General features: G+C 29.6%; 2 protein-coding genes across 2 annotated transcripts in view; both read right to left on the bottom strand.

Annotated features, from left to right (window-relative positions):
• Positions 1–722: 722 nt before the first annotated feature.
• On the bottom strand, positions 723–13,688 carry LOC113363305 (FGGY carbohydrate kinase domain-containing protein). The gene is given in 9 exon segments (XM_026605800.1): positions 723–925; positions 2,805–3,053; positions 4,988–5,090; positions 5,093–5,334; positions 7,360–7,480; positions 7,482–7,645; positions 9,287–9,525; positions 11,506–11,776; positions 13,412–13,688. Coding segments are annotated over 9 exon segments (1,659 nt in total). The 5' UTR covers positions 13,479–13,688.
• A 1,656-nt stretch (positions 13,689–15,344) lies between these two features.
• LOC113376130 (ankyrin repeat domain-containing protein 12) overlaps positions 15,345–15,601 on the bottom strand; it is a gene marked incomplete in the record, with an annotated part of 27,898 nt that continues 27,641 nt past the window's right edge. Inside the window, 1 exon segment of the mRNA XM_026616057.1 lies at positions 15,345–15,601. Coding sequence (XP_026471842.1) covers positions 15,487–15,601 — 115 coding nt within the window.

Below are 15,601 nucleotides of genomic sequence, written 5' to 3' on the forward strand. Positions count from 1 at the left end.
AAAGTTAAATTTGCTCCGAGAAATTCAAACTTTAGTGTATTATGTATCAAATAGCGCTTATGTAAAAATACCGAAAATACCGCTATTTTTGGGGTAAATACCGGTAAAAATACCGCCGAAAAATCGGGCGGTTTACCGGTAATTCGGTATACCGATATTGCATTCCCTAGTGTGAATTGATTTGATAATATGTTACAACCATTTATGTATTTTTTTATAGCAATTTATGTTTACAACCTTTACTTCGTAAAGTATACTCAACTATTTTTATCATAAATTATGACAAAAATTTAATAAATAAATATATCTAAAGGTCATTTTAGTCATCTATACGGCACGTCACTAATAATATATCATAATAATTCTGTCTAAAACACAGTCAGTTCCAAACAAGTCTGTTAGCTTGTATCTAAGTTATGTTTTTGATTTATTATATTTTAGATCATTGTTATAGATAAAATTTCCATAATAAAAATATAGAAATAATAAAATGTCAATTTAAAATCTTATGGTACATCTATAGAAAAGAGGATTAATAAAAATTCATTATAAATAAATAAAGTCTTTTGGATATGATTAAGTGAAAAAAACATTAAGATAACATAGCGTTGTTGTGGCAACGAGAACAGTAAAAAGTCACCCAAGTATTGTCTAAGACAATATGCATAAGAAAATAGTTTGAAATATAAAGAAGACTAACTTATATAATTACTTCTATTTTCTCACAGTTCCATCATCCTCCTGTATTTATATTGGTCGTTCACCATTTCCAAAAATACTCTGTATTTTTTCAAATGGAATTTGGCGACATCTCCAAAAATCGGCTCGATCAATTCACCTCGGCAGCCCATGTTTTCGAACAAATCTATTTGCACTTTTCCTTGTTGCATTTGTCGATAGGCTGTTGCACCAGATATTGCACCACCTGAAACAAATATAAAATATCATATATGTATAAATATCAAAATCATATATGTCCTGGGGTCCTTAGCGCCCGCATGCAACTTTTTTTCTAGCGCCCCCCCCCCCTATTAATTTTCACCGTTTTAATAGTTTATCATTAAAATTATATAAATATTTACATATTTTTTAAAAATTAATTTTTAATTATTCTGGATTTAGTACACAAAAAAGATATAATCTAGAAGGGTATAAAATATATGGATTTTAAATTTATTTATTATTATCGATATCAATAAATGACACAATCCCTGTCATAATTTCACATTTTAGTAATATTCAATATGTAGTAAATTGGTTAAGGATATAAGTTCGACTACCATAGCAAAAGAATTGATATTTTTGTTAGATTAAAGTTATAGAATTTAAGAAATGCATTTCAGAAATAGTATTTATTATTTCGGTATAAAGATCTTGATATCAAAATAATAAATACTATTTCTGAAATGCATTTCTTAAATTCTATAACTTTAATTTAACAAAAATATTAAGTGAAATAAATAAATTAATTTTTAATTATTCTGGATTTAGTGCACAAAAAATTAAATATAATCTAAAAGCGTATAAAATATATTGATTTTAAATTTATTTAGAAAATCGAGGCGATTCGGGGGTTTATTATAATCAAGTATTTTGAAATTTTCAATTATTTTTAACGTATGTGCAATATTTTTATTTAAAAAAAACTAGCATTTAATTTTCAAACATAACACTCGTATTTCATGTTGGATTTTTTAAATTTTAATTTAATTTAATTTTTCATCATTAACAATATCTAAAATTGCGTCGTAAATTTCTCCTTATTGATATCGTAAGAGCCGTCATATCCAGAGTATCAGCTTGTTGTTTTAAAGTTAAATATTTAACATATTTTAGAAGTATTGTTAAAAAATCAGTAAAAAATGCAAAGAAATTACACATGTCTTGAACAATATTGAAAAAAAAACTTATTATATTTGATATGTATTATTTTGTGTACACCACTAGGTATAAAATAAGCCTTAAGATTTTCGTTCTAAAGTAAATTTTACTTCCATTTTTCATATTTGTTCCATGCATTTCTTCAACATTCAAAGTTCAACAGATGCGAAACATTTGCAACAAAAGCAAAAGTTACAATTCAATTTCTCGGAATAAACAAGTCATTTTTTAAGCACAGACTCCAAATTTTTTATAATCAGTTTATATTTTTTAACAAGTTCCGATTCAACTAAATCAGCTCGCAAATTTTCGTCAATAATGCCCAACAATTAATTTAATCTTTCGCAGGTTTGCGCTTATGGGAATGAACACTAGATAATTTCTTTTTCGATTCCACGGTAACTTCAAACAAAAAAAAAATTGAATAAGTAGATTAAGCAAAAAACAGAGCTGTTATTTACTAATTTGCTGAATTATTAATCGTTTAATTGTTTCTACTGATATCACATTGCAAAATAAATATGCTTTTTGTGTGTCCGTATCCCTAGTTAAGTTAAATTATTTATTATAATTTATTAAGTATTCTAGATTTTAAATGAATAATTCTAGATTTTATATAAAAAAATATAAATATTATATTATAAATTTAATTTCCGAAACTCGTTTTTATATTATATATATATATATATATATATAATATGTATGTATGTATGTAAACTTTCACAATATTTTTTCTAAACAGTGATTCAACTAAATTCACAATGATTTGAAATATCGAGAATACACTACAATTCGAGTGCCTGCATGAAGCATAAACTTCACCTTCGTAAAGTTAAAAATATAATGTATAATATCTACTATAATATATATAATATATGTATATAAATATATTATACATATTATCAATATCATTTCCCCCTTACCTATCAAAACAGATTCCTTTTCCTCGGGTATCAGCATGGGCAATCCGCAAACATCAGCTTGTGTCTGAACGAATAAAGAATTATTCGAGAGACCTCCACAAATTAACAAGATCTCTATAGGACCCACTTCAGCTTTTTCTAATTTCTCAATAATATGCCTGGTACCATAGCATAACGACTGCAAAGTTGTCAAATATAACAAAGCCAGATTTTCTATATCTGAGGTCATTGTTAGACCACATAACATACCTAGAAAAAAAAGAGTGTGAAGTAAAACTTATCTGCTACTGTACAAGATGGCATTTAAGTAAAAATAAATACATCATACACATTTATATAATGATTAATTATAAATTATATATTTATAATAGCATTAAAATGTGATGTATAATATTTGAAAACAATAATGTAATTAACGCCATACTTCAAATATGACATGATCGGTTTGTCATTGTAATTAGCATTTAGGACTTGAACCTTCATTAGAGAAATGAAGTAGTTGCTGATTAATAAATTCTGTAATATTCGTTAAACAACGCCCAAACAAATATTGTTTTCGCAACTTCACTCATCATGTAATAATTGTGTTTGAAGAACTTCACGTAATTAAAATTAACATACATTCATTGACTGCTTGCATTTTTTTTACTTTTTTGCGATATAATCTCATTCTTTGAACAGCTGTAATATCTGTCTTGCCTTAAAATTATTTTCCATTTGAATAACTTCCCGTAGGGTAGTTATAGTAATGGGCCGAAAATCGAAAATGAAAATTTTTGCATTTCTCGACGTTTTGAAAGTTTCTGAACATTTTGGCATACCTCAGAAACTAAATGGATGTGTGTTTGTGTGTGTTTTGTATGACCGCATTATTTCGTCCACGTTTTCGGGAGCACGGATCAGCCGATTTAAATGGTTTAAAAAACATTCGATTCCTATTAATAGAGAGATGTGCTGATTAGTTTTCGGCAAAGGCAGGTCTAGCCGTTACGGAGATATGGAGCAAAGAGTGCAGAAAATATAAATCGAGTTTTTGAGAGAACGGATCATCCGATTTGTATGATCCAAAAAACATTCGATTCCTATTAATAGGGAGATGTGCTGATTAGTTTTGGGCAAAGGTAGGCCCAGCGGTTTCGGATATACAGAGCTAAATGTTAAAAAATGACAGTTTTTGAGAGAACTAAGCGTCCGATTTAAATGATTCAAAGAACGTTCTGCTCATTTCAACAAAATAATTGCTTTTGGAAAAAAAATTTTGTTTCTAATTTTTTTTTCAAAAAAATATTTTTGTAATTTTGGATTAAAAATTCAAAAAATCACCCAGGCTAAGCACAGTCTAAGTACCACTCTGGTACAAATGTTTACCCAAGTGCGTTTAGACTGTTCATGCACTGGAGAACATTTCCAATTTTGTAAAAACTATTGAAAAATGTGAAAATTCTGCCAAGCTAAGCACAGTATTAGTGAAAATGTCGCACAGAATTATTTGCAAATGCGTTTAGACTGTGACTATACGGGAGCACTTTTTCAATTTTCTGTAAATTAGGCAACTATTTTTTTGAAATTGAATTCGAAATGAAATGACGATTGTTAATGTTCTGGAGATAAATTGATTCATGATTTGCATTTGATTTGCTCATAATAAAATAATAAAAGTTACAGTTTTATATTTGAAAACGTTTAATTTTTCTCGAATACTTTATTACGGTACGGGAAGTTCCAGAAATTTGTCTTAAGGCACGATGCCATCCACCACTAGTTTTATTATTTTTATTATAATTATTTACGGGGGACAGGGTAACATGTTCTTCTGATTCAGGCATTTTTCATTAAATCAAGATTTATATTACGATGTAACTTTAAAATGTTTATTTATCTATGCCGATTTCTTTGTCGATATCGGTACGCGTACAACGTTGATGCCGGTACGCATACAACGACAGATATCTCTATTCACATACGCGACGACTAATCACAATCGACTCGTGTAGAAATGATATCATCGAGAGCAAATGACGAATCATTGGCACTCGACCCTTATCGACTCTTATCTGCCGTAACGCACTTTCGTTGCATTTGTACAGATTTACACCATAGTCGCGTCTAAAGAAGTTTTACTTCAAAAAATAGATAGAAATCCAAAAAAGCTTATATGGTTTAGCTCAGTTTTCTTTTATTACCTTTTAGTGTGGAATCAGCAATAGGTGACCTGTTCCCATGAAAATCAGGCCAAACATGTAAATCCTTCGTCAAATATCAAACGTTGTCCAGCATCTTTGCTTCTTGGCCAATTGTTCCAAATGTTTGTTCAAGAACTCGTAAACTCTATTTTCGTCATTATCGACAATTTCTAGAATTTTGTGGTAAGCTGCATGGTTTTGCACAACAAAATCTAAAAGTTTGCCAGTTGCACTTTGTCCAGCCTCACTTAGGTACATATTTTCGAATATGGCGTTGTGGTAAGGACCCCAGACACCGGGAGTGAATTTGTAGGAATCCTGGACGATCATATGACATGTTGAAGTACCTGAAAGGATAAAAAAATAGTGAGATGAAAATATAAAATTCTGAAGATACAACTCGTCCTTCGGAGTGAATCCGAGGGACTTGTATCGGAGATTTTATTTTTAAGGCAATTCTGCCTCAGAAAATTCTGCGTTGTCATGACAACGCTATCTTATGCTTTTTCGTGTTAGAGTAACTGTGAAAATGTTTATGTATTTGCTGTGCGGTCAGGCGTATTTTACATGTAAACAAGCAAGGAAGAATCTTATGATAACAGAATTCTAGATAGTGCAGTTACAAGATTCTTCCTTGCTTGTTTATATATAAAATACGCCTGATCTCACAGCAAATAGATAAACATTCTCATAGTTTTACTATCAAGAAACAAGCATAAGAAACCACAACTGCCCGGTAAATCTATTAACAATATTAACATGTAAAGACATTAGCTTGAGATTGTTTACCAATACATAGATTTACGTCGAAAGAAGAGGATCACTTTTTCGTCTCATAGGCAATTTTAGGACTTTCCAGGTATACAATGTCTCAAAATAATGCTATTTTGTATTCTATATTCAGTATACGATAATGGTTGTCCGTAAATGAGCCCTTTCAATGGTATACAACAAGCAAAAAAATATTTAGCATTATGTTATTACTTTTACACAATTATGACTTTATAATTGTCTAAAAGTAATAGTATGTTAATCGAACTATTTGATACACAATTAATTCTCGAAAAGGAAATAAAGGTATTATTATTTCGTGAAAAATATTATACATTTATTAGTGAAGATTTGTCCTTCTTTCATAAATAAAGTTTACAGCATTATTCTCATGTAAATATGAAAATATTAAAATAATTCTAGTCTTTCTCTTTAAAAATAGTTCTCAGATTCTCAAAATTTCCGTTTTTTCCAATAGGGTAAATTTTGCATTTCCTCACGTTTCAAAAAATTCTGAACATTTTGGCATACCTTAAAAAAAATGATGTGTACATTTTTTCGTCGACGATTTCGGGCGCACGGATCAACCAATTTGAATAATTCAAAAAACATTCGATTCCTATTTATAGGGAGACGTGCTGATTAGTTTTTGGGAAAGGCAGCTCTAGCCGTTTCGTAGATACGAAGCAAAGAGTGCAGAAAATAGAAATTGAGTTTTTGAGAGAAGGGATCATCTTATTAGATTAATTCAAAAAACATTTTGCTTGAGTAAACGGTGTGCAAAAAATGCATTTACAGAAAATTTAGTAAATTTGAAAAATTAAAAAAAAACAAAATTTTCAAAAAAAAATCAAATTTTCGAAATTTTCATCAAAAAAAATTAAATTTTGAAAAATTTCAAAAATATCAAAATTAAAAAAAAAACGATTTCTCACAAAAATTTGAGATCATTTCGAAATTTTCAAAAAAATTGAATGTTTTCAAAAATTTCCAAATTTTCAAAAAAATTAGAAAAAACTTTCTTTTTGAAAAAATTTCAAACTTCTAAAAAATTCAAAATTTTGAAAAATTTTCTAAATTATCAAAAAATCTAATTTAAAAAACAATATTTCTTGTACATACACATAAGCTATATATAAAATACGTCGTCGTCCAATTTAAGCACTTATGTATTTACAGTATGTATTTATACTAAATAATCTAATCGAAATTATTTAAAACAACTATTGATTATTTTTATTCCTCGAATGTTTAATTACGGTACGGGAGTTCAGCAATTTGCCTTAAAGCACGATGCCATACACTAGTTTTGTCTCAATTTCGGCATACAATTTGAGATTTGTATGCAAATTGAGAAATGCATAAAATAGTAATTTCTTATAATAAAATGTATGAATATTTAAACTGTTTGTAAACGATTTCATACAAAACGTAAACATACTATAGAACACACATTTGTGCCGAGTATTAGGTTTCGAAGTTGTCGGAGTTATTAAGTGGATATAACTCCAAGTCCTAACGGATCCGGTTTTGGATATAATAAGCCCAACTGTAGTTAGTCATATTTAATTTGAAAGCACTAAGTTATAATGTCCACTTACCACAAATAAGACTCAGTTTCTTCCTGCAATCATCTGTGACTTTATCATTTCGTGTACTCAATAGTCCCAAGGCTCCCGAATGAGCATCTATCAGTCCAGACGATACTGCCACTTTTTGCAAACTGGATAAACCAAAATATTCCTAAAAGATCGCTTTTGAGAACACCACAAAATGTTTTTGGTGGTATAACTTTATCACCAATTTTTCTGCTCTGGCAAAGATCAGTCAAGTCAATTTGTTGGAAGAAGTCGAGAGGCCAACCTGATTTTTCTGGTTGAGCTTCACCTGGAAGAAAAATTTTTATATGTTAAAATTTGCATGACTTGAAATTTATTTATTATTGAAGTAAAACTTCTTTAGGCACAACTAGGGCGTAAATCCGTACAAATGCAACGGAAGTGCGTTACGGCAGATAAGAGTCGAGTGCCAAAGATTTGTCATTCGCTCTCGATGATATCATTTCTATACGGATCGATTGTGATTGGTCGTCGTGTCGTGTGAATAGAGATCTGTCGTTGCATGCGTACCGGCATCAACGTTGTACGCGTACCGATATCAACAAGGTAATCGGCATAGATATAAATAAACATTTTAAAGTTACATCGTAGTACAAATCTTGATTTCATGGAAAATGCCTGAAGCAGAAGGATATTTTACCCTGTTCTTTGAAAATAATGAAACAAATAAAACATTTATGCCGTGTACTAAACAAGTTTATTGATTAGAAATTATTTTTATATTATTCGTAGTTTCTATAAATCTTTGAAGTTATTGTAATGGAAAATGTTTTTTTTTTTTAAGACAGATATTACTAAGGTGACCATATTTTTTCAAGAGGGGGGGGGGTGATTGCTAAAAAAATAAAATAATTTTGAAATAACAAATACTATTTAAGAATGCAAGAAAACTCATTTTTTAAATGAGTATTTTTCTTTACATCAGAGTTTCCGACAAAGAACTTTACTATTCGATTATATGTTAACATATATATAACATATATATATTAATATAATTATATTATTTTTAATTTTTTGGATCTAATATATTTTTACGTTTTCAAACATATTATAAAATTTTAGTCAATTTTTCTTCATAATTATTTAAAATTAATTATGCACTTATTCCAGGAAGTCAAGTTCATTCTCATAATGTTTAAAAATTTTCGTAAAATTGAAAATAAAAGTTCAAAACTATGAATGGGAGAGGCTATTTTGACTCGCCCTTTTTCATATAAGCTGCTACTAATTTTCATATAAGCTACTTCTTCATAAGTTATTTAAAGGGTAGTTGTAATTTTTTAAAAAAACCCGAGACACAAGGTAGAAATCCGGGACTGTCCCAAACCGGGACGTATGGTCACCTTAATATTACAGCTGTTCAAAGAATGAGATTATATCGCCAGCAAAAAAAATAAAAAAAATGCCATCAGTCAATGAATGTATGTTAATTTTAATTGCATGAAGTTCTTCAAACACAATTAATACATGATGAGTGAAGTTGCGAAAATAATATTTGTTTAGGCGTTGTTTAACGAATATTATAGAATTTGTTAATCAGCAATTACTTCATTACTCTAATGAAGGTTCATTTCTAAATGCTAATTACAATGACAAACCGATCATGTCATATTTGAAGTATGACTTGAATTACATTATTGTTTTCAAATATTATACATATTTTTAATGCTATCATAAAAATATAATTTATAATTTATCATTATATAAATGTGTATAATGATTGATGACACTAATAAATGTGTGCATCACGAATGTTTCCATATTACTAATAAACATAATTCAAAATTGTTATATGATGTATTTATTTTTACTCAACTTAAATTTGCTACTTTATACAGTAGCAAATAAGTTTAACTTCAATCGCGTGTGATCCTTACTCGCATTCTTTTTTTTATTATTTTATTATTACCTGACTGGTAGCACCATTTGCACACCAGCGTACAAAGACTTCTGGTGGTTGCACCAGTCGCCTTGAATGTAAGAAAATCGGCCAAATCCATAAAATGTCCAGACTTAGACCAAGTATCAGGTAAATTATTTTTCAGCCACAACAACTTAGGAATTTCCATCTCCAACGAAATTTTACCGCCAACTTGCTTGAGAACTGGATGGTTCGTGGAATTTATTAGGTTTGCTTCTTTTGATGCTCTGGAGGAAGAAAAATAATATATATATATATATATATATATCATATATAAAAATGGAGCTCTCGATCAAATGATTCGGTAAAACTCGAAAACGGCTAAACCGATTTGGCCAGTCTTAGTCTTGAAAAATTCGTGCCAACCCAGAGATAGTCGAAAAGGTGGATATTATTTCAAAATCGCGTAGAAACTTTACTTTTTTAATTTGAAAATATTTGTAGAAGCGTAATTTAAATAAAATAATGGACGGTGGCTAATACGTCAAATGTCAAACGTTTTTAAGAGATGATGTTCAATTACGTTTAATAGGATGATCTACGTGAATATTATTCATGGTTAAACTGTAGTAAGTAGGTTTGTTTGTAGTTTTATTTATACACAAAAACGTTAGTAAACGGGCCGCAAGTGTTACTAGAAATTCAAAATATCAACTTTTTTGAAATATTAATATAAAAATGCACTTTTTGACATATTTTTCTCAAACACGTTGCTCTGAAAGATCTCATTTGTATAATTATATACTCATTGGTATTTATGAAATATTTTCTAGGTTATTTTATTTGTTATTTAAATTCAGAACCTAAATTTGGTATCGATCAAAAAGACATTTTGTCGAATAGCATTTTCCCAGTTATAATTTTCCAGAATTTATCGAAGAATAGCTAGTAACATATGAAGGTCCAGGGTTATAAAGATACACAACCGATGTGTCAAAAACCAGTTAAGTTAAGCATTATTTAACAAATATATTTGAAAGTAGAGAGAAAAAGATGTATAACCAGCTATAATCTTGATTCTTATGACTTTGCTATCAAGAGATCAACGGTAATCTTTAAAAATTCATAATAAAAGTATTTTCTTCTGTTGGTAGTTTTTTAGCATTAGTTAAAAATATAATTATTTTGTAAAATACATTTAAAATTAAATTAAGACATTAAACCTGTTTGCCACCTTGCCGTTCCAAGTTACCTCGTCTATGGGGTAAAAAAATCTAGATAACAAATTTTTGAAAGACAAAAAAGCACATTTCTACAATGATAAAGTAGCTGGCAGTTTTATTGAACGTAGTTAGAAATGTGTTATTTGTTGTGATATAATTGGTTTGATTTTTATAATATAACTAGCAAACCCGACGAACTCCGTTTCGCCACCAGATGGTTTCGTGAGAAAGATGAAGAAACTTTTTGTTTATTTTATATTTGAAAAGGAAAAATTTGATTTTATTATACAACAGTAATGAATTTATTTCGATTACAAAAATAAAGTGATTTTTAGTTGAACTTCTCTAAGTAAATGAAAGTGAATCCGCAAATTATCCGTTTCATTAAAGTGCTCTTTGGTAAACCACATTTTTTGTTTTTTGGTCTGACGTTAACACAAACAAAGCGGATGGTTTTCCAACTCGTGAACAGGCAACGTATAACTGCCCATGTGAAAAACAATGATTTTATAAATAATATATTTGAAATTTATCCCGCAAACACTAAGCTATTGGCCTTGTTACTTGTTATTGCGAACGCAAAGCGAACTGGAAATTACAATCGTTTGAAGTCAAACGGAAGACCAGTCGGAATCATTGGTATGTCACCAAATCGCCAGCAATTTTTGATTGAATGGTGAAATTCAGTGCGTGTACATCATTATTCTTTGCGGCAAGAATTGCTCGTTGACTTAACCAAACATAATTCTGTTAATTTTCACTAATGCCATTACTCGAATTTTTAATTACGGTGCGTAGAGTTCCAGCAATTTGCATTAAGGCACGATGCCATGACCCACTAATTTTCTTAGCTATAAACCTTGCGGAGCCCGAGACCTTTCCAACTAATGCAAAATTGTCGAAATCGGTTTGTGCGTTCTGGAGTTATATCGTCAGGAAGGAAAACCCGGCTTATTTTCATATATACATATATATATATATATATATATATATATATATATATATCCAAAAAATAATATTGTGTAATATATTTTTTCGTCTTACCTGTGATCCATCCACAATATAATATTCCTCCCATCGTCTCCGCTTTTGGAAACCGTTAAATTTTTAAAATCCTCGTTCAGGACGACTAGAGAGCAAGTTGCAGCAAATCCTAAGCCTTTAATTCGAGTCTTGTCAATTTTTTCGTCCTTGTGAATCACGTTTTTGATCACTTTTTTGACTTTAGACCAAATTTCTTCAGAGGACTGTTCGTAGAAATTTGGTTCCGGATTCCATGTCGTTATTTGTTCCACACTGGTGTGCAGGACGTGACCTGGAGAAAAAGAAAATTGGAAAAGTTAAATAGGAACTAGGTGTAAGTAGTATTTTGAATTATAAAAAATTATCAAAGCTAAAATAACCCGCGTGTTTATAGGATTCTAATTAGAATCTAAGTCGAACATATGAAATTGTAAAGTTAACTTATAAAATGTATATGGCGAATGTAAGTGCATACAAAGTCAACAAACTAGCTGTAAGTGGAATTCTGTCTTAAGGCAATTAGGGCATCGTGCCTTAATGCAAATTTCTGGAACTTCCCGTACCGTAATTAAAAATAATCAATAAAAGTTAATCAATGATTTGAAACTTTTAATAGAATTTCGAACAATATTAAGTCATCTTAAATCATTTTATCTTAAATCATTTATTTTGAAATATTTTGGAAATTCTGAACTTTTTTTCAAAGCAATCGCACTGCTTTAACTGCATAAAGACGAAATATCGAAGCGCGTAAGCGCCGCGTCGCTCTCTAACGCGTAAACATTGGTACGGAACCCATAGGAAAGTAAACAAAATTTATACTTATTGTTAAAATCTCTATAAAATATCTAATTATTTGATGTGAATGTTTATTTTTGACCGTTAAATGGCTCATTTTTTTACTTTGTTCTCCACATCTCCGAAGTCGTTGCACCTGCCTTTCCAAAAATTTGAACAGTTCTTCACTCAGTTAATACAAATAAAATGTGTTTTTAATTATTCAAATCGGACGCTCCGTTCTTTTAAAAACTGAGTTACCGTTTTTGGCACTTTTTGCTCCGTATCTTCGGAACGGCTAGATCTGCCTTTGCCAAAAACTAATCAGCACGTCTCCTTATCAATACAAATCGAATGTTTTATGAATTATTCAAATCGGATGATCGGTGTTCCCGAAATCGTCGACGAAAATTTGTATCCGAACACACACACACACACACACATACATCCATTTTTTCTAAGGTATGCCAAAATGTTTAGAAGGTTTTGAAACGTAAAGATATATAAAAATTTTAATTTTCGATTTTTTTGCGATTACTATAACTTGACCTATGGGAAGTTAATAAACAAAAAACATATGAAATTTCTGTAATACATAGAAGAAATATGTATAACAAATATGAATATGTTTAACAAATTAATTTAATTTATACAATTACAAACAGATTATTTTTTAAAGAAAGTGAAAATTTCAAATTCACTGTTGAATATTTTACTTATGAATCTCAGTTCTTAAATTAGGGCGAATTCAAACTATACAAAATTTTATTCCAAAGTATGTAACAAAGTTTATACAGTATTTTAGTAAATTTTATCTAGTTTCTGCTAAGTAAATGTAAAAAAATGTCCCGATGCTCGTGAAGAAAACTTAGAATCATATATTAAAGGCAAGTTCGTATTGGATTTATTCAAAATTTTCATATTAATCTGTTTATAGGAAACGTAGTAATTTTAATGGAATATCCGGAATGAAGTTTTCGTGTTATTTAAATAAACATAAAAAATATACATAATTAGGAAATATACATATAAAAAAGAAAATTATAGAAATATTATAAGGAAATTGAAGATGAAGAATATTGAAAAATTATATAAAGATATTTTAATTATAATAAATATTATGACTGAGATATGATAATATTATTCTTACCTCTAGAATCGACCAATGCGGCCCTGGCGCTTCCAGTTCCCACGTCCACACCAATGTAATAATCCATAGTGTTAAACAATTCAAATTATTTAACCCAAAACACTATTATTACACTAATTAGCACACAAATAACACCAACAAAAAGATTTAAAAGAATATCTTGAACGCGTTTGTTGTATCTTCTAACAGAATGTTATTTTTAGGTTATGTCGATAAACTTCATGACATTTAAATAATCTCTTTAATATTTGTTCCGCATTTATATGTATGAGTTAATTATGTTCTTTTAAGCAAGCGATAAGAAAAGAACGTAAACTTAATTATATTTACCACAACGAATATTAGTATCAACAAAACAGTAATGAAAATGGGTCATTTGCCATTTGCAAATTACAAATTACTATCAAATCACGCACTTAACAACTTTAATATTTGTTTAGAATATAATTATAAAATTTTAGAATGCATTTATAATATTGAGGCGATATTTAATGAATTGAGATTGTACAATAAAATGAGATTGTTTATGAACTTATACTGACCATAAACTGAAACTGCTCCTTGCTCGCACTATGGCGGAAACGGTGTTACCATAGATAAGGAAAGGGTGTTACCAAAAAGGATGCCATGTTTAGTGTTACCACATGTTTGCCTTATTCAAAAATTAATAAAATATTTTGCAAATTTATGTTATTTATTTTTTACTATTACTACAGATCTCCGCATATCTTAATTAAAACGGGAGTAAATGGCATTTTTACTTAAAGCAGGTTACACTTAATAAGAATCGATATATTTTAGTTCAATAGGAATCATAACATTAACTGGTTTGTTTGGTATTTTGCCTTGAGGCAAGTTACATGAACTTCCCAATATGTGTAAATAATCGACTTAATCAATAAAAAATAAATTCATTTATGAGTGATTAAAAGTGTTCCGAGTGGATTTATTACACATTATTGAAAACGAACGAACACATTAACTCGGAGCATTTTCTAAAAGCATATTTTCAAAAATCAATTATTTTTATAATTGAACCAGTTTCCGTTGGACTTTAATGGTTTAGTATGTTCATTAAGACCAAGTACTCTATCATTATACCAAGTAAATCGTCTAATTTTAATTTTAACACACCTCAAAAAAACTACTCATTTTCTCAAACTTTGATAAATTTTGAAAATTAAGCTACTTGTCATAAGACCTTAATTTTTCAGTAAGTTCTATAGGACCATGATATATATCGCCAAAAAAAGTTTCATAAATATCGGCTTAAATTATTATTACATACTTTTTCCAAATTTGGTCTCATTCGATTCAGAATAACTTGAAACGTCGAAAAAACAAAATTAACAAATCGGATTTTTTTATGAAAACAAAATTCTCTTTCGGGAAGTTAAAAAGTAGACTATTATTGTTACTGTGAGTAACTATTGCAGAATTTTTAAGAGTGGTAATTATTTTCAACAAATGATTCAAATATTATAACGAACACGCGTAATACATACACAGAGTCTTTTAAATTTTAAAATGTTTTGTTATTGAACCACTAACTGTTTAGACAGTGAACTCTACACCACCTGACAAATTTTCATCAAGATCTCCAGATTTCTTTTTAAAAAATAAATTACGAAAAAACAACTTGCCGATCTTTGCTTTTTTCAATCCTGCCGTTCGCTTCGCAAATTTAACTACCGCTCGTCCTTGTCGAGTTTCAGCAAAATTATTAAATGATTTCTATCCAGTACTCTACTCTATCCAGTCGTTTTTTTAAGAAAACGCTGACGAAAAGCAAGTTTTGTCCCATACGTGCATTTCCAATTTCGGTCTCAAACGATTCAGAATCACTTGAAACAACGTGTCGGATTTTCATGCTTCAGGAAGGGATAACTAAAAACAAATTAGTTTTTATTATATTTTTGAATATATTGCTTGTACCGTATAGTCACCATCCATGACCATACACATATATGCATAAATATATATATACATAGCACAATATGTCCTTATAAAACTAAATCATGTGTCATAATTCATAAATAATAACAAAAGTATCACAGTCGAAGTAAATTAAGCGTCTACGCTCTCAGCAAATCAAAATCGTCGCTGACGTGCACCAGAGGTACATGTGTCTCGTCTATGTGAGGTTGGGATTTAAAATCGCACAAATTGTGCTCCTTCATTTGCCACTCC

Source organism: Ctenocephalides felis, unplaced genomic scaffold (genome assembly GCF_003426905.1).
Source record: "Ctenocephalides felis isolate EL2017-DRISC unplaced genomic scaffold, ASM342690v1 CF-g0.4_SCAFFOLD_00845, whole genome shotgun sequence".
In the NCBI taxonomy this organism is placed as follows: domain Eukaryota; kingdom Metazoa; phylum Arthropoda; class Insecta; order Siphonaptera; family Pulicidae; genus Ctenocephalides; species Ctenocephalides felis.